The 23,109-nt window shown below is 51.7% G+C and overlaps 1 protein-coding gene across 2 annotated transcripts in view; it reads left to right on the top strand.

Moving 5' to 3' along the window:
- Positions 1–23,109, top strand: part of CPNE5 (copine 5) — an 88,052-nt gene that overhangs the window by 19,967 nt on the left and 44,976 nt on the right. The window contains exons 4-9 of one of the 2 annotated variants that reach the window (XM_034991156.1): positions 16,389–16,492; positions 16,974–17,013; positions 17,230–17,306; positions 19,095–19,154; positions 21,221–21,271; positions 21,566–21,629. In XM_034991156.1, coding sequence (XP_034847047.1) covers positions 16,389–16,492; positions 16,974–17,013; positions 17,230–17,306; positions 19,095–19,154; positions 21,221–21,271; positions 21,566–21,629 — 396 coding nt within the window. The remainder of the gene's footprint in view (positions 1–16,388; positions 16,493–16,973; positions 17,014–17,229; positions 17,307–19,094; positions 19,155–21,220; positions 21,272–21,565; positions 21,630–23,109) is intronic. The other variant, XM_034991157.1, reaches the window with a different exon arrangement.

Here is a 23,109-nt window from a genome sequence, read left to right as displayed (position 1 = left end):
CTGGACCCTGGGTCCAGGCGTCAATGTTTTCCCCAGAGGGGTGTCCTGCACCACCCACTTACTTGTCCAAACAGGATTCTCCCAGCTCAAACTTCGCGATTGGATTTTTGACCCTCAGTGGGAGATTTTGTATTTATCTTTGTTATTTAGTAGACTTGTCATTTGGTAGATTCAGTCTGTTGTCTGGCTGTGAAGATCATGTTGAATTATGATCGTGCTTTTGGCATCTTGGTTCTGCCTCCTAGTCCTAGGTTAGCTGCGGTCGCTGTCCACAAGAATGATAAAGGGTTGCACGGGACAGAGTGTTGTGGTCCCCCACTGGAGATCTTTTCCCAGACTGACCTCATTCCTCTAGTTGGTTTTTGAGATACTCTGTTCAGCCACCAAGGAGCTACATAATCTGGTTATAATCCATCCCATTTTTCTCGATCTGTTCTCTAAGGGCTTCATGAATAACCGTCCTTTGCCTTGTCAGATGAGGCCCTGAGCTTGACGTCTAGAACCCTGCATTCCCATCTCAGCTTCTGAGATTTATTAACTATGTGACATGGGTGAGGTCTTTATCTTCTCAGTCTCCGCTTACTCATCTGTAAAATGGGACTCGGAGTGAGTCCTTCTTAGGAGGACCAGCTAAAATTACGGTTGTGAAAATACCTCGAAGTACTCACGGCAATGTGCCATTGCCCAGCTGGAGCACCTAGGCACTCTGTCACAGTGGGAACAGCCGTACCTGGAGACCCTGTGGACTAAACCAAACCCGAGTCCCCTTCTCAGCCTAGGACTCCAAGACCCAATTGGCTTTAAGGAGTGAGGGCTTCCAGGAGAAGTGAAACATGTCAACCTTGTGTGGGAAGGGTCCTTCCTCAGGAGGGGCTCTTCTAGGAAATGCTGGACCCAGGGACACCTTCGTCACTGTGCTATGCCCAAAGAGCATTGCAGCATGGCATGCTGGCTCAGTGGGGGACCCCCATGCCCTGCCCCTCTGGTGCTTTGTCCCGGGTTGTCTCCTCTCAGTCTGCCCACAACGCCCTGCATCTCTGAGTGGTGTCCTGCCTGGCTCTTGCCCCCTTCCAGACCCCAGTCATCCTCCCTGGCTCTGGCCTTGAAGTTCACCCCCATGCTCACCCCCAGCAGCCAGTGTGTTTTCTCCTTCTCCTGAACAGAAAAGGGCTTTTTCCTAGTTCCAGTGCCTCTCAAAATCACCGCTCAGGAATTCAGCTGTTTCCCAAGCCTGGGAGACAGTGAACATCAGCTTCTTAGCCTCGTGTTCAAACGCCTCCTGCTTGGACTACCCGAAAATTGGCTGTAAGAGAGGAACTGGTCCGGAGTGAGCCCCTGTGGGTGCTCTGCTGGCTCATCCCTAGCCCTCAGCCACCTATAAGAAGCTGCAATGGGTCTATGTCACTGATGGGAAACTGAGGCCAGGACAGTTAAAGCGGCTTGTCCATGGCCATGCTGTGAATTGGCGCAGGATTGGGATTCACATCTGTTCTGAAGCCTCCTAAGCCTGGATGGCTGTCCAGTGCTGTCAGGCCTTTTGGGCAGCTCTGCTTCCACACAACCTTGACCCCGAGCCCACACGACCACGAAAGCAGAACTCAGGCTGATTTCTGCCACGTGCACTCGCCGGCTAAGTTGAACCATATGGATTTGCGTTTGAAATTTTGAAAAAAAAATGGCAATTTCACGTAGTCTAATGGTCAGGTTAGGCTCTAATCTAATATTAGCAAGTGGCCCCTAATGACCTGCATGTCCTTATCAGCTCAGCGAGGTCCCAGGGCCTGCTTCTCGCCTTAAAGGCTCATCGGAGGCCGGCCGATGAGAGATGCTATTCCAGCACTGGGGAGGGTCAGGCCACTTCTGCTGACAGGACAGCCCCGGGGTATCAGAAGCCCAGGCCCACTCCCAAGGCATGAGGTCTCTGCAGGCTCTCACGCCTTGTTTGTGCAAGTGCTTAAGTGCTTCTACGGCACTTCAACCACACGTGTGTCTCTCCACACCTTCCTGCTGGTGGTGGGAAGTCCTTGCTAACCTCTGTCTGTGAAAAGGGTTCTCCAGTGCCCGGGAGATCGTGTATCTGAGGTGACGTCTCCTAGTTAGGGCTTTCAAATGTAATGTCCACCCCTAAGATGGAGGAAACTCACTTAAAAAAATTATTTTATTTTATTTTTTAAAGATTTTATTTATTTTTTGACAGAGAGAAAGACAGGGAGAGAGGGAACACAAGCAGGGGGAAGGGCAGAGGGAGAAGAAGACCCCACTGAGCAGGGAGCCCGATGCAGGGTTCCATCCCAGGACCCTGGGATCATGACCTGAGTCAAAGGCAGACGCTTCACTGACTAAGCCACCCAGGCGCCCCCAAAATAATTTTAAATAATATATTATAGACAATAGAACAAAAGACAAGCTGTTGGACTCCAGGCTTTTCCCACCTCACAGCATATCCCCTGCCTTCTTCCCTAGCTCTGTCCCTCCCCTTGCACCCAGACATTCAGAGCCCCCAGGCTGGCCTACTTCCACCCTCATGCTGTTCCTCTAGAGGAAATCCTATAGCCATGCACATGCCTTTCTCCGACTGAGCCACTTTTGGCCCTCTCTCAGCCCCCCAGGCACCCCTGTCCCAGCAGCCAAGATTGTGCCCCAATAACTCTGATGGTTTAAGGTGCTCAAAGAATCAGCCAAGATGGTTGGAAAATCTGCCGTGTAACAGCAGACCTCCTTTAGGATGTGCCTGGTGCGTGCCCAGCATCAGGTCTCCTACTTGTCCCCGACCCTTATAACGGCTTTGCAGGCAGGTACAGATTATTTCCAGACCTCAGAGAGCTGATGGAACTTGCTCCAGGTGCCATGGCTAGGAAGCCAGGGTTCTCTCCCTACTGAACCACAGAGGAGGGGTGGTGTCGTGGGCAGTTCCTGGTTTGTGTCAGGACCTCGGTATTTAGAGTGGCGTGACCGTGTACTAGATGGTTGTTCTCTTTGGGCCTTCGGTTTCTCACCTGTAAAATGGACAGCTAACCATACTTACCCAGCTGGATTGTCTAAGGATTAAAGAGAACATAGCATAAGGTGGAGGAACCAGGCAGGCAGTTGGTAAGAGGTAGCTCTTGTTCATAGTATCATCGACGGGCTCTGGGTGCTGGGCACCACACCAGGCAGTTGATAGGCTCTATCCCCGGTAACCCATTCTATAGATAGCAGCAGGGAGGCCAAGAGACAGGAAGTAACTTGAGTAAGGGACTGTGGTATCCTCCAGGGTACAAAGCTGTAGCAGCGAGGTCGCTGCCCTCAGAGACCTTATGCGGAGCTGGGGAGACCAGACACAGACATGGAAGAATCTAAAAGCCTTGTTTTCTTCATCTTGGTGAGAGTGTTGGAGCAGATCCTCTCAGAGGCCCCAAGCTCCAGACGGTAACTAGACCAGGAGCCACCCAAGTAGTTTAGACGTGAATTCTCAGCACTTAACAGCAGGGAGAGGTCCGGGAGGCCTGGGAGAGCTTCCGGGGGGGGGTGGCACCAGACCTGGGACTTGAAGGACAGTGGGGAGAAGAAAGGGCATTCCGGGAACGGGGCTTGCCATGAGCGAGGCCTGGTGGTGGGAACGTCCTGTGTGTCTAGGAGCCGGCAGTGACTCAGTCTGGCTAAGGCCCAGGCTGTGTTGGAGGGAGGGGAAAGATGAGCTGAGGAAGGGAGGGCCGTGCCCCATTGGGAACCCTGCTGGGAGTACAAGGTCTTCGATTTAATCACAGTTTCCAAAGAGTCAGCAGTCAGTGAACAATCATTTAGTGAGCACCTACTATATGTTGCCCACCGATTCAGGCACATAGTGGAGAATAAGACAGGCAGAGTCCTTACTCTGGAGAGGCTTAGTGCAATCAGCAAAGAAATTGGATAATTTCAGGTATAGTTTGATAAGTGCTATGAAAAAGATAAAAGAGAGTGACGAGGGAGGAGGGGACTGCCTTCATTAGGGGGCCAATGGAGTCCCTTCTGAGGGGCTGGTGACTCTAATTGAGTCCTGAGTGTTGCCATGCATAAGTCTGGGAGGGGATGTTCCAGGCAGGGGGTACAGCAGGTGCAAAGGCCCTGAGGTGGGAACAAGCTCACTGCGCTCAAAGGACAAAAAGAAGGCCTGTATAATTTGAGTGGTGGGAACAATGAAGACAGTGGGTGATATGGGGGCAGAGGTTTGTAGGGACAGATCCTCTAGGGCTTCATAGGCCACGTAGGACTTCAAACACCGTTCTAAGTGTGATGGGAAGCTATTTGAGGGTTTTGAGCAGAGTAGTGACAGAGCCCCGTTTATGTTTTGGAAAGACAGCTCTGGCCATTGTGTGCAGAGCCGATTACAGGCGGAAGGACAGAAACAGAAAGACAATTTGCAGTCTCATGGAGCTCCTGGGATGAGACAGTAGTGGGCAAGGGCAGTGGGGATCCAGTTTGTCCAGTGGCCAAGGGCTTAAACGTGAAATGAAATGACCCTCTGCCACCATCCTCTGAGCCCAATTTGGGATCCCTGATGACCAATATAGGACCCGACCCCAGTCACACGACACAGACCTCTATCAAAAGATTTCAAGTAATGAACGGATCATTATTATTGCTAAACCTCAAAGCAGGAGACATGCCTCTCTAGTTGGTGGCGCCAAGGCAAGCGTGGGGTTGGCTTTCTGGACTCTCCTGTTTTTGCAGAGAGGAGTCTGCCTCTTCAAGGAAAGGTCCCACTTGAGCCTCGGGGCCCGTGGACAGCCTCTCATGGCCTTTGCTCTTATCACGCAACTGGATTTTCGGGGTCCTCCCTCACCATCAGCACGAGCAAACAGTCTGGGACCGAGGCCTGCCTTTGGGGACCAGATGGGTCACGGGCACCTGCTCATAGTCTTAGGGTTAGGGCTTTAGAATCTGCTATGGCACAGCCAGGTCCCGTCACGGTGTCCCTTGAAATCTTGACTCTGTCACTTCCCTTAAACTCTCTGAGCTTTAGGTTTCTTTCCTCAGTAAATGGGATCCCGATGACTGCTCACCGGGCTGAGGTGGGAACTTTAGGACAGAATCGTTCAGCACAGTGCCTGGCTATGCTCAACCCTTATCAATATTATTACGCAATCCCGTCAGACAAAGCCGGGAGGAGGCTCTGCCCCTTGTCTTGCTGCTCCCTCTGTGGGAGGCCGATGACGACATTTCCTAGGGCTGGTGTGGTTTCTACGTCAGCAGAGCCCCATGATCCCCCTTGGCCCTCACCACACCCCAGACGAGGAAGCAGAGGCACAGAGGGGTCCCCGCTTGGCCCAGCAACTCAGCTAGAGAGTGTGGAACTGGGGCGTGATACGGTCTTCTGAGTCTGCCCATCTGGCCAGGCTGCTGTTGGAGGGGGCTTTTCTAGATCCCGGGTTTGATGTGGTGCGTCAGGGGCCAACTGTGAACTTGTGTGTGTCTCCTGACGCCCCTCCCCCCACTCAACCAGAGATGTTCTGTGAGTTCTGTTAATACATTTGACAGGAGGCCAAGATTTCATCTGAAGAAAGGAGTTTGCTTTTCTGGTAAACCCAAGGTTCTAGTGCAGGTCATTCGGTGGCTGATAAATCCCTTTCCTCCTCAGTGTTAGCGTCCAGGTGCCCTTTATGGTTGTGGCTGAGCCATCGAGAGCGTGGGCTCCAAAGTCAAGGGGACTGGGTCCAAATCTGGGCCACCACCTTCCTGGCTGGGGCTCTTGGGCAAGTGCCCCGGCTCACAAGCCTGCTGTGAGGAGTAAAGGAGCTAATTCTCGTAAAGCGCCTGGCAAGAGACAACGCTCAACAGTGGCTCCATAGATGAAGCCCCAAAGTGAGAAACCCGAGCTTCATCGGGAGGAAACACCGTGGGTGGTATCACTTCAGACACCCTCATGCCACTTGGCAGGAGCGATAGACATTTTGGGGTGCTCTGGAGGACAAGTGCCTTTAGGGCGGGGCTCGCTCGGGTCGCTCCCCCCACAGGCTGCAGCCGGACCCAAGGCTCAGCCGCCCAGGGGCACGGGCCGGTGGAGACTGTTTTGCCAGCGACTTGGCAGCTAGGCTCATCGGTTAAAAGGCCATTCCCCCAGGAGCTGGGACTTTTTAACAGATTATCTGGAACAATGGCTAATTAGGAACTAAGCCTTTTGTCAGGAAGCCTTTCATTATAAGCTTGGCTGCTGCTGATGTCTGGGGCCAGAGAGAGAAAATTCTCTGTCCAGGCCTGGGCAGGGGGAAGGCCTTTGGAGTCTCCGGTCTCCTCATTCACCTCTGCCCTTCCTCACCTAGAGGCCTTAACGCAACAGGAAATGGTCTGGAAGGCACCGGGTCACAGAAGTCATGGTTCACTCTGCTTGGCTTTAGTTCAGCTCCTTCCTCTCTCTCGGCTTAGTTTTCCTCGCTTTCCAAGGAGAGAGGGTGCCCACAGAATCCTGGAACCCTCCAATAGGGAACCTCAGAGAACTTTCCAGACCCAAGATGGTACGCATTGAACCAGGTCCTCTGTGCTCCTCCTTGAAACCCGGGCCCTCCGTCCTGGTGTCCAGATCTCAGGCCATTCTCCAGCCTCAGGAACCTACTGGGGCCCCTGTTCCCAGCACTCAGCTTGCTGCCTTTTCCAATTTCTATTTGAGTCAGATAGCTTTCTGGCCTCTGATTTTAATCCTGGTGAACATGATTCATGAGGGGCCAGAGCTGGGCTCTGCAGCAGGGCTTTTAGAATCCCCAGTTAAGGAGCCATCAATTATATATGAAAATTACAGGGGAGCTCCAGTTGGGGAAGGGTGGGCAGCTTTGAGGTGGAGAGCCGTCTGTCAGCTCTGGCCTCCTTCTGTCCCAGGCGGCATAGCCCCTGGGGGCTTTGCAGCTGGGGGGGAGGTCTCTGGAGCTTCGTCCAGCTGTAATTTGTAAAAAGGCCAGAGCTGCTTAAATCTGGGGCCGTGAACATTGTTCAGGCTTGCAGAGCCACCCATTCATTACTGAGGCAGGGGACTGCGGTGAACACCATGGGACTGACTCGATGGCTCCATCACTCCTGGGAGACCTGGTCCTCCCTCCCCACAACTGGGTGCCTCTGGGAGGTCCTTCTGGACTCCTGGAGCTCTGTTCTCTCATCTGTAAAATGGGGATTACAATAATAACGTCTCCATGGGGTCACTGGGGGGGGTTGAGTGAGATCATGGATGTGGAAGTGTTTTGAAGATAGGGAGTCACGATACCAAGCAGAAGGAGGAGCAGGATTTGATGGAAGGAAGACCTGAGAGAAACCTGACAGGGTGCCAGGTTTCTGGGAGAACAGGGCACTGCTCTGAGCTGGAGCTAACCTGACCTGGGCTCCCACCACAGCCCTTTTCCTACTTAGCTGTGACCTGTGTCAGAGCATGCCCCCCACCCCGCTTCTCTGCCTCTCTGTTCTCATTGCTTGAGAGGATTTGATTCCTTCCAGCTCCAAAGTCTTCAGGTTCTAGGTCAACTTGTTAATCAATAAATCTTTATGGAAATCATAGGAGGGGCCAGGAGTGTGTGTGTGTGTGTGCGCGTATGGTCTGTAGGGATTGGAAGTGTGGGTGGGGGGTGAGCAGAGGAATAGGTCAGGGGCACTCACCTGTGCCGTGACCTAGAGCCTCCCCAACCCACAGGAAGAGTCAGCAAGGTGAAAGAGAGAGCAAGCATTGAAGAAGTTCAGAGGTTCAGCTGCAGGTAGGAAAACAACAGGAGTAAAGACTGGATAGGACATAGTCCAAGCCTCATTCACAGTATTGACCTCTGATTGGTTAGTGACTACATCAACTCCTTCCTGATTTGGAACCAGGCCAGACAGCCTGGGTTCGAATCCTGTTTCTACCACCCACCAGCTGTATGACCTTGGGCAAGTCACTCCAGCTCTCTGAGCCTTATCTTAGTTCATTTATCTGTAACATGGGGATAACAGTAGTGCTTCATAAAGTTGTTATGAAGATTAAATGAGACAAAATATGGGAAACACTGAGCACCTGGCTGCCTTTAGGGCTATGTGAGGGTTATTTTCAGTCCTGAAGATAAGCTCAGCAGCAGAGACGTTCCGGGTCAAGCTTCACGCACATTTCCTTCTGTCCTTCCCCTGGAGAAGGAATGCTTTGCTCTGTCTTAGCAGTAGGGAAATGCACTCTCTGAGGGGCTATTCTAGGTAGCCTCCTGTAGTAAATAAGAAGCAACAGAACTCTGGCCAGTTGGGGGCTCCTAAACCCAGGACCTAGCTACCCCTAGCTCGGGGCCCCAGTGCCCTCCAGCTGTGGTATTTGCAGGGAGTTGCTGGTGGGTTGTGAGGAAGGAGGGGTCCAGACTTTAGAAATCTAGAAGCAACAGAGAAAGCCTCTTTCCTGGCTGCCTTGCTTTGTACCTCCTAGCCCGGTAGTCAGTGTGTCTGAGCAGGGGTTGAGAGGGTCAAGGACTCTCCTCTCCTCCCCACCCTCACTAAGCAGCCTCCTCGCCCAAGGGGTCCTTCCGCTTTAGCTCTCCTGCCAATGACAGGAGAGTGAATTTTCTTCTCCAGGCCCGGGTCTCTAAGCAAACCTTACACATTCTACTGCCCCCCCCCCCTTTATTTTCCTAACAAAGGCCTTGGACATTGCTGGACCCATGCTTGTGGGAAGCCCACGGGCAGGGCAGAGCCTAGATCTTAATGGAGTAGCTGCTTGGTAAGAGCAAAGGGACAGCCCTGCATTTTCCCCTCTGCCTTGCCTGTGTGTAGATGTCTTGGAGAGAAACCACTCAGAACTGGGCATGGAAGGTGAGCAGGAAGTGTTAGCAGTTCGGGCAGGGAGCATCTTAGAGATAAGGCTGAGTTCAGAGACCCGGGAGAGACACATTTCCTGGGTGCCTGGGCCAGGGTTTGGGATTCAGGAAGGACCAGAGTGTAGAATCACTAATTTGCAGAGCTCGTTTTATGTTCCAGGCTGTCTTCTAAGTACATTACATAAATCAGATCACGTAAGCCTCCAGAAACCCTATAAGGTGTGGAAAAATTGTCGTTCCCATTTCACGGAAGAGCAAACCGAAACACAGGACGGGGAAAGGGATTTCTCCTAGGTCACATGGCCAGTGAGTAGCAAAACCAGATTTGAACCCAGGAAGCCGGGCCCCAGACCCTGCTCTCTTCACTTCACTATTCACTGCTTTCTGTGGGAAACCCTAAGATCTGTCTTCAAAGGTAGAATCAGGGGTTCTTAAAGCTTTCTGAAGGCATGCTTTCCCTTGAGAAACTGATGAAAACCATAGCTTCTCCACCCGGAAAATGCTGACGTGGACAGACGGACATTTGCATTCGATTTCAGGGTGCCAGAGGCCCACTTAGAGCTGATTAAAAGCCTCAAACCCTGACTCGAATCAGGCAGGTGTTCTTCCCTAACTGGGCCTCATTCTGGCAGCTCTTTGGATGGGACCAGGATGGCCACTTTCTACAAAGCCAAGGAGGCTGGGGTGGGGGTCCTGGTCCCCGAGAGTTCCCACTGGGGCCCTCAGGGTGGAACAGCTGTGTGAAATCCTGCATCCCAGAAGGTGGTCACGGGACATTGCGCATCTTGGCTGCATGAGTGGGGGTCACGCAGTTTATTGGTGGCATGAACGTTACGCGGTGTTTCAGCAGAAGGAGTGGGGTGGGGACTGTTGTTCTTGGTTTATGTTCACTTGAGATGGCAATTGTATGTGTTATGAACATGTTTGGTGAGAGAGAAAATAGATCAGTCAGGGCCCCAGCGGGAGAGCGAGTTTCCTTAGTTGGTTTAACTGAAGAGATTTAATGGATTTCTCTCAAAGGTATGGGTGAGGTCGAGGAAATCCACAGCGGGTAGTACGGCACCCCCTCTCAGTCCTGGCTTGAAGGGGCAGTGAGAGGAGACAGTGCTCTTGTCTGTGAGCGAGAAGGCCGGGCCAGAGCGGGAAGAAATACCCCAACCTCTCTCTCCACCCGTCTCCCATCTGCTCATGCCTCCCATTGGCCAAACCCAACAGGAACCCACAGGGCAAGGGAACCAGGGTGATGGGGTTCAAAGGGGAAAGGGTCCCCTGGAGCATAGAGCAGGACAGAGAAGGAGCTGGGTGGGTTGGGGGCAGCAGTGGGAGACTCTCCAGCACAGAGAATAAGCCTCCAAATCCATCCAGGCCTCATCGCCAGCCCCGTGCCCCAGTGCAGGGCAAGAGGCCCATGTCTTGACAGAGGATCCCCCACTCCTGGCCTCCTAGTTGGACATGGAATGGGAAGACCTTACTTGCCTGACCTGGGTTCTCAATCCCAGCCCTGCAGCGGCCCTTGTCCCAGGGTGGTTTGGCAGGACTGCTGCCCACCCGCCCCCATAAATCTCAACTTCTGTGTGTAGCAGAGCCTCTGGGAGCCGTTTAATTTTGTCCTCAAAGAAGTTTCAAGTCTGCTTTCCCTTTGAGGGTCCCACTGGAACTGATGATATGTAATTACTGCTGCTTAATTGATATTCTTGGGGCTTAGTCATAGAGGTTTTAGGAGCCCTCGGGAGTATCTTTTCTGGTGTGTCAGGAGCTTTTCCCACTGGGTTTTGTTGCCAGGGACAAGACGTGAGCTTTTGAGAAGGTGAATACCCTCATTTCCAGGCTTCGTACTCATTTGTACTTTCTTTTTCTTTCTCCCCTCCTGGGAGGCTGTTCCAGGCCTTGAGGTCAGGGAGGTCCCCCTCACCTTTCTTTCTGATCGCTCAGCCCCTTCCCCGATTTCACACCATGCCCTAGCTAGTCTGCACTTGCCCCTATAAGCAAGAGTTCTTTAAGGCTGTCTGTATCAGAATCGCTTGGTAAAACAAAGATTTCGGGGTTTTTCTTCAGCTTTGCTAATTAGAGAATCCCTGTGCCCACTCGTGTTTGGTAGCCTATGCCCCAGACCGTGAGCGATGCCATGCTCAGAGCCTGGAGTGTGGACGGAGGAGTTCAGAATGGACCAGAGGGAGGGACAGGCACTTCCAGGGAGCTGGAAGAGTGTTCAGGGCTGGCTCAGCTCCGATGACGGGTGGTCAAGGGTTAACCCACTCTCCCCTTCGCCCCCAAGCAGGATTTGTCATACAGCATTCAGACTGTATGCTTTCGTGTTAATACCTCATCTGTCCAAGTCCGTTCAGGCTTGGAAACTGTAATTCTATGTGGAATGAAATACAGCCAAATTGATTTTTTTTTTAAACATCAGTTAGGTTGTTTCCTATTGTCATTAATAGGGGTATAAATTGGGCCTGACAGAGACTTAGTGGCTTCTTGGATTTTCAAAATCCAAGTTTTTGGTGTGTTTTTTTTTCTTTGTGATTAGCCCAAGTAATGAAGGCTATAAAACATCTTTAGTAAGTCCCTCGGTTGTAGATTTCACAGTTTTTGTGCCTGGCATACGTTAATTACCCCTGTGGGCTAGAAATTCATCACTGCCCAGCCTGGCTCACTTGCCCCCTTTCCTCTCCAGGAGATCTTGGGGGCCCTTGGAGTCCCGCTCCAAGTCCTATTTCCAGGGGAACCCCATTTTCTTCTCTGGCAGAGATCAATCTCTAGGGAATTCCTCTCTATTGAAGCTTCAAGTGCCATTTTAAAAGCAGCGCTGTCATCTTCCCTAATGGGTGTTTTCCTTGGAGTCTCTGCTGAGAGTCGGGTGAGGAGAGAGGCGGCCCAAATGCTTTCTCCTTCTGGACTGGGGTGTATCTAAAATTCAGCCAGAGGGATTTTTTAACATGTTTGGGGGGTCAGTACATTGAAGAGGAGGTAGAGCCCTTTCTTAAAAGAGGATTCTCTCACACCTGGGTGTTTACCCAGAATATTCTGCAAGAAAGTCGTTAGGAGAAATTTTCCTTTTGTCTGAAGACTAGAGGTGTTAAGAATTAGAGCAGGGGTGCCTGGGTGGCTCAGTCATTAAGCGTCTGTCTTTGGCTCAGGTAGTGATCCCAGTGTCCTGGGATCGAGCCCCGCCCCCGGGTTGGGTTCCCTGCTTCTCCCTCTCCCACTCCCCCTGTTTGTGTTCCCTCTCTCGCTGGCTGTCTCTCTCTCTCTGTCAAAATGAATGAATAAAATCTTAAAAAAAAAAAAAAAAGAATTAGAGCAGAAGGGGAAAATGCAGGAATTCTCTTGGAACAAGGATGGATTATACATTGTAAGATTGTTACTGAATTTAGGGGATGTAGCAGGAACCCAGTCTTATTCAATTCAATATCTACCCCATTGCCTTGTACACGGTGGGACTTTTATAAATACTTGTGAAGTAAACCTCATCTTTATTTGATTTTCACATGCTTGAGGACATTAGATGAAGTAAAAATATAATGGGCCTTGGATTACACATACCTGCATTTAGGTCCCAGCTCTGCCTAGCTGTGTGACCTTGGGCAAGTTACTTAACCTCTCTGATTCTCAGTTTCTTCACTTGGAAAATGGGTAGTAACTCACGGGGGTTTTGTGAGAATCGAATGAGATAATGATCCACTTGATCTAGTGAGCATTCAGAAGGGGCTCAGTAAATGTTAGTTTTCTTTCTTCCTCCATCAGTGGTTCTCAACTCCAACTGCGCATTAGGATCACCTAGGAAACGGAGAAAACAGTTGTTCAGGCCACACCCATTGAGATTGGGTTTCATTGGTCTGTGATGGGGCTGTGAGCATGGGTATTTTTAAAAAGCTCCTGTTAAAGGATACATTTTTTTAAAAGGTAAAATCATGAATCCCCATACAAATTAAAATGAACACATGGTAAAGATTTATTTAACTTGTTAATTAAATGAAGGAACCAGTAAGATGTTAGAGCTGGTTCAGATGACTCAACGCACATTCTGTTAACCCTTGAACAACACAGGTTTGAACAGCACAGGTCCACTTACACACAGATTTTTTTCAGTAAATACAGTACAGTCTGGTCAATATATTTTCTCTTCTTTATGACTTTCTTAATAACATATTCTTTCTTCTGGTTTACTTTATTGTAAGAATACAGTATGCCATACATATAATGTACAAAATATTTTTTAATCAACTTTTTGTTGTCGGTAAGTCTTCCAGTCAACAGTAGGCTGGCTATTAGTTAAGTTTTGGGGGAGTCAAAAGTTATACCTGGATTTTCAACGATGTGTGGAGGTCCGCTCCCCTAACTCCTGCATTGTTCAAGGGTCAGCTGTACATAGGCAATCAGGAATGCTGAAATTAATTTATAAATAGATGCAAAACTGGTCAGTATCAACAAGATAATAATCAAATAATTGCATTCCACTGAGCCAAAAGTATTTACATATTTACGGATAAGAATCATTTGCATTACCCTGTGCTTTCTACAATTTCCGAAGTTGTGAAATAGCTCAACCATAATGAAAGGTGCAGATCTCTAGGAAGTCAGATGCCTGGACTAGTATGTGAAACGGAACCCCCAGTAATCTGCTTTTGTGTCAATTTCAATCTCTTTCACATTCCCCCCGGGGCTTCTGGTGTGCAGCCAGGGGAGACCCTGTCCTAGAGGTTTGTATATAGTGCTGTGGTCACACTGTATTGTAGCAATCGATTATGAGTTGTCCCACCTATGACAGAGAAGTCCTTAGGTAAAGGGTTCATGTTCTATTTGTATTTGTAGCTCAGCACCCAGCACGTTGCCTGGCCTATAATAAGTGCTGAAAAACTGTTTGTTCAATCAGTAATTGAGTTGGATGATACCTCTAAGAAGTAAGCAGGACACGTCGTAGTCTCCCATCTTCTGATGAGGAAATTGAAGCTTTCTCCAATCAAGTCCCACAATTAGCTTGTGATAAGCTTGCGACTCAAACCCACTCATCCCTTTCCTCATTCAACCTTACTTCATTCAACCGTTTCTGAGTCCCCACTGCGTACCAGTCACCAGGAGCAGTGACCAGTCTTTGCCCTCACTAGGGACCTCACATGGAGCACCACGTGGCTTAGAGGGCATGGGCCAGAATGCCTAGGTTGTGACTTGTCCTCAGCAATGATTAGTTGTGTAACCCTAGACAGATGACTTAGCTGTTCTGTGCCTTTGTTTTCCTATCTGTAAAATGGGGAAGCCTACCATAAAAGGATGAAATAGGGTAAATACAGTGCAAAATGTGTTGCACAGTTCCTCATGCTTATAATCATCTGCGACCACGAGCCTGCAAATCTGTTAAACAGTGGCAGGTCCTGGGCTGCAAAAATGAGGAGAGCTCGGATCCTCTGCTGTTCAAGAAGCTCTATCTAGTGGGGTGGGAAGAGCCTCGGATCATTGTCAGAGGACAGGGTAAGTGCAGCCGTAGGGGTGCTGGGTGGATTGTGGGAGCACAGGGGAGGGGTTGGGAGTCAGAGAGTAGGACTTCCGGGGAGCCGGGTCTTCAAGCATTAGCAGTGTTCCCACTTAGGGGACCCACTAGGAGGTCACTGCAAGGGTTGAGATCAGAAAATGGGGAGCCCTGACCCAGGCCACAGTGGAGGAAGTGGGGGTATGGGGATAGGAGGAGACTCGGCTGGAGGAACTGATAGGGAGTGAGGGCAAGACGGTGCCAAAGCACGTGCTTTCAGATGACCCCACACTGCCTTGGGTGGGAGGTTCTCTTTGCAGCTTTCTAACTTAATTCAGAGTACAAGTGAGTGCTGGGCTACATCTCAGAGAAGTAGGCCTTGCCACCCCATAGGAGAGGGGCCCGTGCACTGGCATTTTTCTGGGCTGCAGAGCCCCATTAAGGAGGACTAGTACTCAGGATTAATTTTTTATTTTGGCAATTACTGCCCAAGTTGAAAAAACATGTTTATGTATTCAGAAATATTCACAATTTATTTAAAATATTTATCATGCACCTGTCTGTCTTATTCACTTTGTAGAGTTGGTATCATGTCTTCCCTTCATGAAGCATAGAGCGCATTGCTTTTACACTCGATCTTTTAGCCCCATGTCCCTTTTTTGAAACAAAATCTTACCAGAAATGTCCAGTGTATTGAATAGATGTAAGGGGGAAAAAAAAAACAAAAAAACAGATGTAAGAGAGAGCTGTTTTGATGGGACTAATGGCCAGGAACCATGTCCCCACTGCCCTCCTCCACAGCACAGGGAGACCCTGAGATGCTCAGAGCCCTGTGGAGTACAGTCAAGCCCAGTGGTTGTCCAAAGGGAGGTCCCCGCACCAGCAGCACATTTTTGAGAGATGCCGATTCTCAGGCCTCACCCTAAATCTATTGAATCAGAACGTCTGGGAGTGAGACCTACAATCGGTATTTTAACAAACCCTCCAAGTGATTCTGATGCCTAGAACTAGGTGTGACTTGCCTTAAGTCATTTGGGGAGTTTAATGGGATTCAACTATTGAGCGCCTAATGTGTGTAAAATTCTAGAGTATCTGCTGCAGGGGATACCAAGAAAGTTAAGTCCATGTATTAGTTATCTGTTGCTATGTAACAAATTAGCCCAGAGTTGAGCAACTTAAACAACAGGGTCATGAATCTGGGTGCAGTTTTGTGGGATCCTCGACCTCGGGGTCTCCCATAAGGCTATCTACGGTCAAGATGTTGGCCAGGGCCTCAGTCATCTCGAGCTTCTGGTGGGGCAGGATCCACTTGTAAGTTCTCTCAGTAGTTGTTGATAAAATTCAGATTCTTACAGGTGGGTTGGCTGACAGCCTGGCTCCTCACTGGCTCTCCTCCTTCTGGCCCAAGGCTGCCTTTAGTTCCTTGCCACATGGGCCTCTCCATAGCACAGCTGGCTTCCTCGAAGTGAGCAAGCAAAAGAGAGCGAGAGAGGGCCCCCAAGACAGAAGTCATGGTAGTTTATAACACAGTTTGGGGAGTGGCTTGTGCTCTATTCTGTTCCTTAGTAGTGAGTCATGAAGTCTAGCCCACCTTCAAGGGGAGGGGATTACGCATGGGCAGGAGGTGGGGACCTTAAAAGATCCCACAATCCCTTCTTCTGCCCTTTCATTTATAATTGTCGCATCAGATAAGTACACACCTAACTATGGAATCAGTCAGAGAAGGACGGTTGTCATAGGGGGGAGCACAAGTTCAGTGGTGGTTCAGAGGGAAGTAAAACTCTCTGGGTGGAAGAATCGGGAAGGCTTCTTGGAGGAGGCAGCATTAACAAAGGATTTTGAAGAAATGGAGGAATGCCACAAGCAGAAAGGGGAAGGCCAAAGTGAAGGGTCTGCTCAAGTATTCAGGTATCAAAACCTTACAACTTGGGTGGAGCCTAGATAGAGGTAGGGAGAATAAAGCTGAGGATGGAGTTAGAGCCCTAGCGGGGATGGTTTCCATTGTTAGATGGGGGAGCTCTCAGCCTGACGGGGGTAGGGGACAGGGACCAGAAGCATGGCTTCCATTACTACTGGGGCCTGTACTGAGGGGCTCTGAGCCCAGTGCTCTCCCCTACCCCACCAGCCTGGCCCTGAGGTCCACACCCCATTTTCTCTTGTAGTTCGGACGCACCGAAGTCATTGACAACACACTCAATCCCGACTTTGTGCGCAAATTCATTGTGGATTACTTCTTTGAGGAGAAACAGAACCTCCGTTTCGACCTGTAAGTGGCAGCTGGTACTGGGGATGGGGCTGAGGAACCATAGATGGGAGGGGGGACTGTAGGACCTGGGGTTGGTAGTAGTTTCTCTTACCAAGGAAGGGGAGGGGTGCCGTGACATCAGAGGGAGCTCAGGTTTGGCCTGGGATAAAAATGACAATTAGCTGAAGTCCAGCCCCACCCTCATCAGGAGATGGAAAAGAGGTGGGGAGAGGGAATAGAGGCTCCCCACCATTTGTCTCCATTAAATGTGGGAGGGCACTGAGCAAGCCCTCATGTAACCATCACCCGGATCAAGAGACAGAATATGTCCGGCACCCCACAAGGCTCCCATGGTGGGCCTCCCAGCCGTTACTCCCAGAACTATCCTACTGTGTCAGAGCCTGTATTTTGGGGTGTAGGGGTCCTGACTCAGCTCAAGGACCCCAGCAGTTCTGGGCAGGATGCCGCAGCTGTCTTTACCATCTCTGTGTGTTCCCTGCAGATACGACGTTGATTCGAAGAGCCCTGATTTATCCAAACACGTGAGTTCTGCCATGACTGCCCAGAGATTCTGAAACTCTCTTCAGATGGCAGAGTCTGGGTCAGCCTCAGGCTTCACTGTGACACGGACCGTGTGTCTGATGCTGCTTCTGGTCATTTCTGAGCCCGCCCACTTCTACCCATGGGGTGATGGGAGAGGTGGGGTGGCTGTGGGCAGAGTGGGGGACACTGATGTTTTCTGTACCTTGGGCGTGCAGGATTTCCTGGGCCAGGCCTTCTGCACCCTCGGAGAGATCGTGGGGTCCCCTGGGAGCCGCCTGGAGAAGCCCCTCACGTAAGTATAGACGGGAGTGGAGCCTGTCTGGGTTGCTTCCCCAGGGATGGGCCAACCTCCCGCCCACCCTTAGCTCAGGGTAGGGGAGGAGCAATCCGCCACGCATGCGGGGTGATTAGGAATAAGGAGTCCCTGTGGGCCCTGCCTTTGCAGGGCCACTAACCCAGTTAACTTGGAGGGACCCAGGTTTAGTTATTAGAGCCTCACGTTCCTGGGACGGCCAGGGGCACTATCTAGCCCACCCCTACCTCCCACCCTTGCCAATGTATAGGGGAAGGAATCGAAGCCCAGAGAGGGGAAAGTGACTTGCCCAAGGCCACACGGCTAAGAAGTGGGAGAGCTGGGATTTGAATTCAGGGTTCTCCTCACATAGCATATCCCTCAGATTGTTCACCCCTTGCTGTAGGTCAGAGGTGGGTATGGTGAGGCACTCCTCATCTCACCCTGCCCCTCCGACCATCTGCATTATAGGGCTGTAAGTGCTTTTAGGGGAAAGCTATTCCTCTGGGCAGGCTCCGGGATGAGGAATCCCAAGGCTTCTTACAGTGGAGCCTGCGGGCGGCTGTAGGCACCGGCCAGGCCTGGCTGGGTAGCAGGGGTGCCCTCTCTTGTCCCTATTTCTCAGGGAGCCCCAGGGGCAGAACCCAGACAAGAGGAGCCTGCAGACTGGGACAAGTGCCCCGGCCATGTGGCAGGGTGGGTGGGAAGGGGAGAGCAGGCCAGGCTGGGCCTCAGCCCCGTGCTTGCTTCTGCCAAATTCACACTGGATGCTGTCCCTCACCATGATGGAGAAGTGCTGAATGTGTTACTGTCGGGGAGGGGGGTCTCTCTCCCAGGCCCTTGTCTCTGACCCCCACTAACTGTATGGTAACTTCTGAGCCCCCAGAGGGGCTTCTCTGTCCCTGAAAAGGTCTCCTTCTCTGGGTTCACAGAGAATAATGATACAAACTATCATTTATTGAAAATAGGGAACAAACCCAGGTTTGGAGGGCTCTGACATTTATGGAATTTGGGGTCCTCACAGTGAGTGTGTGTGTCTGCTCCTCTCAGCTCCCAACTGCCCGGGTCAAAAGCTTGCTTGTCATTTGGGTCTCTTTCCTCCCTGCTGTCACCTGGCCCACCTTTGGGGGACAGGCACACCTGCTTGGGGGGTGGATTGAGGAAGACCTCCACAGGAGACGGCTGGGGAGGCGAGCCTTGGGGAAGGCAAGCGGGATCTTGGAGACAATGGGTTGGTGAAGGAGGGGGACCTGTTTCCCCCACCGAAAATGTCACGTGTCTCAGTCTCCCAGCTGGCCCCGTGCACAACAGTTCCCTTTCACTGGGCGTCTCTTCTGGGCCAGACCGCCATCGGCTTCTCTGATCTCATGGGATTCTCTCAGCAGTCTCCCCATTTCACAGTCCAGCCACTGAGGCTTGCAGAGGTAGAGCACGGTTCTCAAAGCGCAGCAGCCTTCGGCGTCATTGGAGGGCTTGTTAAAGCACAGATTACTGGGCTCAAACCACCCGCCCCTTAGTCTGGTGTGGGGCCTGCGAACTTACATTTCTAACACATTCCTAGGGATGCTGACGGTGCACACTTTGAGAACCCCTGAGGTAGAGTCACCCAGCACTTCACAGCAAGGTTTGGAAGACCTCTCCTTCCTCTGGCCTGCAGCTCTTGGTCCTGTTTTGATGTTTGATCCAAAATAGATACCTGTCTCCAAGAATTCCGATGCCAAGTGCTATGGCCTCTCAGGACGGGGGTGCTTGACTCAGGGCATGCTCTCTCTGCCTCTCTCTCTACAGGATAGGAGCATTCAGCCTGAATTCCAGGACAGGCAAACCCATGCCAGCGGTATCCAATGGGTAGGTCAGCAGACATCTCTGGCCCTGCAGTCCTCAGACATCCAGCCGGCTCTGCAGAGGGGGCTTCAGAGTCTAGGCCCGGTCTCTGCTCCCACCGCTGCGCCTTCAACCCTGGTTGATTGGGGGGGCGGGGGAGAGGGCCACTCTGCAGCCGGCCCCTCCCTCACCTGGCTGGAGCTCCAGCATCCCCAACCCCAGTGGCTCATGGGACTTCGGGGAGCAGGGTGGGGAGCAGAGGTGGGGACTGCTTCCAGTAGTCAGCAGGGGCTGGACACTTGCCCTTCCTCTCTCCCTGGCCTGGTTTCTTCTGCCTCCTACCCCTCGCCTTTCTCCCCTCCCTCTTTCCCTCCCTTCTGTTTATCTCCTTATCCCACTTCCCCTCTACTGCTTGCACTGCTGGATGTCAGCCTCCTCGTGGAGTAGATTCTGCTCAATCCTCACTTTTTGTATTTGCTCACCGGCTGTGCTGGGCCAGCCTCACTCCCCTGGCCTCCACCCTGACCGTCTGCTTTTGGCCAGCTTCATGCAACTATATGCAACAAAGACAGCGCCCCCCCCCCCAACTCATTCCCTCTCCTCCTCTCCTGGTTGGAGAGAGGGCCTTCACCTGAGGGTGTGGGGTGGGGCAGGTTAGGGAATATCTGCCACCCCGGTGACCAGCCTGGAGGTGCGTCACACTGATGAACATTTTGGCTGAGTAAGCAAACCTCCCCCGGCCTTGCTGAGAGCTCCTAGGAGCTGGGGTCCCAGCAGCTGGACTGGCTACTGGAGCCACTGGATATGGGAAAGGGGCCTCTAGGGGCCCTGGGTGCTCACAGCCCAGGCAGGGTGTGGATGCTGATTTACACCGAGAGTATGGAAGCAGCAGTCAGATAGGGAGCTGGAGTCAGGGGGAGAAGCAGAGAGCGAGGGCCAGAAAGGCAAAGGGAGAGAAAAAGGAAGGCCTTGAGCAGGTGGGAGCTGGTTCGGTCTGGAGGGGAGGGAAGGGAAGATGGGAAATCAAAGAAGGGCCCAGAGGCAGAAGGAGGAACAGATGGAGAAACACGGGCGGAGGAGGCTGGTGTGAGGATCCTGTCTCTTGGTCAAACAAATCATATCTTTACACCCAGGGGGGGCCAGACCAGGGCTGGGGCACCCTGCTCAGCTGCCCATGTCTAGGGGCGCAAGCTGGCAGGGGAACCTCCAGATGTAGCCCCTGCTCTACTCTCCTGATGTGGAGAGACCTGGGCTGTCTCAGCCTCTGGGGCCGGCTCCCCTGCCTCCTCTACTTGAAAGCCTCTCCCTCCAAAAGCTGGCACTGGGGAGAGCTCCATCAGTGGTTCTCAAAGTGTGTTCTGCAGACAGCATGCTGGGAGCCTCGAGGCTGGCCTGAGGTGTGGGGCTGGATTTTAGCAGCTTGGTGAAATTGCGAAGGAAAGGCAGGGAGGGAAATGATGCTCCTTGGGGGCCTTTTTTGTGCCATGCGCTGTGTGTGCACATCCTGACTAATGGAACCTACAAACACACTCATTCTATGGGTGAGGAAACCGGGGCTCAGAGGGGTACAATCATGAGTCCAAAGTTAAGCAGCTGCTGGACAACATGACATTTTTTTCTCTTTCCCAGTGGCCCCTGGCCACACTGGGGACCCCCAACTCCGGGTTCATCCAAAACACTGGAGTGGGATGGGCTGCTGCTTGGGGGAGGGGGCCCTCCTGACCCAGGGAAGAGGTGGTCCAGATCCCCTGGGAGAAGCCCCACCTTGGGAACTTGACCTCCTGGAGGGGTTCTTGGGTGGGCTGACTTCATGTCCTGGTTGTCCACCTCACTGAGGAGCTGCATGAATGGCCAGGATCTCTCTTCTCTGGAGAGACCCCAGCCAAGGAGTTTAAGGGGAGGTAGCCGTGGGAGAGAGCCTGGACAAGCTGCCACCAGGAGGATACCAGCCCTTCTGCTTAACTCCCTCCTGCGGCTTGCTCTCCCACCCATGATAAATCAGAGCGACTCAGAGCTGAAATGTTCCAGGACTCTGGGGGTCAGCTGGGTGCAGGGTGGGGTGGCTGGCCCACGAGGTCTTTTGCCCACAGAAGTGGTCTTTGGATGGAAAGTTTGAGAACCACTGGTCTGGAAGCCTCCGGGTGAGTCTGGATGCTTTTCCGCTTCTAGGACTTTCATTGCAGACACTACCCTTCCTGGCGGGCTCTTGGGGAGCAGGGGGCGGGGCAGCTCCAGGCCTGGGGGGCCTGGCCCAGGAAGCAGTGCCCTAGGCCACACTGCCACAAGTATTTCAGGAGACTCTGTCTTCTCAGGGGCTCTGGGCAGATCTGCTGGATGGGGAGGGGGGGAGGATGAGGAGGGCCGATTCAGGGAGTGTGCAGGTTTTGTGTCTGTCTTTGTCTGGCTCTCCATTCTTTCATCTTCTCCTCTCCCAGTGGTGTCCCAGGGAAGAAATGTGGCACCATCATCCTGTCCGCCGAGGAGCTGAGCAACTGTAGGGTGAGTGGCAGGGAGACACTAGGACAGGACCTGGTGGGGGTGGGGGTGGAGCAGTGACAGAGGGCAGGCTGCTGTCCCTGTGTCCCCCAGGACCATGTGCGTCCTTGGAGGGAATCTGGGGAAGACAGGGCTCCCCAGTTTCACCTGGCTGTCCTAGAATTCTGTAACATCAGAGCCAGAATGTTGTCTCCTTTTACAGCTAAGCCGACTGAGGCTCAGAAGGGACGGAACACGCCCACAATGAGCGGCAGAGCCGGCTGGGCCCTGGTCCCTTGCCTTCCAGGCTAGGGCTCCTCCATTCCCCGTCATGGTCCCCTCTCCCCAAACCAAGACTGCTTTGGCTCCAGCCCTGGCAGCAGAGGGGCTTTTTCAGTCGTGAGCCTGGGTGCTTGGCAGTTAGTTGTCATGTTTCACTTTTAGCTCGGGAGTAGGGTGACACCCTGCATGGGATTGAGGGAGTGAGGACGCGTGGTTGGGGAGTGCGTGTTGCGAAGCCAGAGGCTGCAATCCCACGCAGCCCTTGGTTTTGCTTCTTCTGTGGGACTGTGGAGAAGCAGGACATGGGGACAGCGGGAAGGGTAGCTGAGCACACCGAGGAGGCACTCAGGGGACCCGATGGCTAATAATAACGATGAAACACAGTAATGATGATAGTTATTATTTGTCGAGGGGTGGGCATTTTGGGTAAGTTGTCACTACTCCCGACAATAATCCGAAGAGGTAGGTACTGTTGTTATTCCCATTTTATGAATAAGGAAATTGAGGCTCAGAGACGCTAAGCCATCTGTTCAAAGACAGTAAGTCGTAGAGTCATGGTTCTAAACCGGGTCAACCCGATTCTAAAACCTTCTAAAATCGGGGCTCAACCGGATTCTAAAACCTTCTAAAATCGGGGCTCATGCCCAGGCCTGCATGCCTCTTAGGTTAATTAGGAGCCACAGGTAGGAGTGGGTGGGTCCTGGGGAGAGAAGGACGAGGTAGCCAGAGTATGAACACAGGACCAAGCCTAGGGTAACCTGGGAACCCACATTCACATGGGGCTCAGGTAAGAGGGCCTAGGAGGGAGGAGGAGAAACAAGATTTTCTGACCTTCCTGGGAAGTCAGTGCAACTGTGGTTATTTGTTAGCTATAAATACTTGCCATATTAGAAAATAAAGTCAATAAATTAAAAATATATATATTAATTCATTAAAAAATGACAACAGTTTAACCCATTACAGGATAACATAAATAACAACTTTTTTGAAAAATAACTGTATTTTCCAAAACAAATGTCATTTATTTAGTGAGAAGAGTGGCCTTGTTTTGCAAGGCCTTGTTTTTGTAAATTTCTGTAATGTCAAGCTGAACAGGAGAGTCTCATATCTGCTTCTGCAGTCAATCTGTTGTGATATCACTGTTGGGTAACTTCTAGAAAACTCCATGTCTTATTGACATTATTATGAAAATAGCTTTGGCCTCACGGACCACCCCTTGAGG

The sequence above is a fragment of the Mirounga leonina genome, unplaced genomic scaffold (assembly GCF_011800145.1).
Source record: "Mirounga leonina isolate KUSES-001 unplaced genomic scaffold, KU_Mleo_1.0 Mir_53, whole genome shotgun sequence".
NCBI classification, from domain to species: domain Eukaryota; kingdom Metazoa; phylum Chordata; class Mammalia; order Carnivora; family Phocidae; genus Mirounga; species Mirounga leonina.
This window is presented reverse-complemented; position numbering and strand designations above follow the sequence as displayed.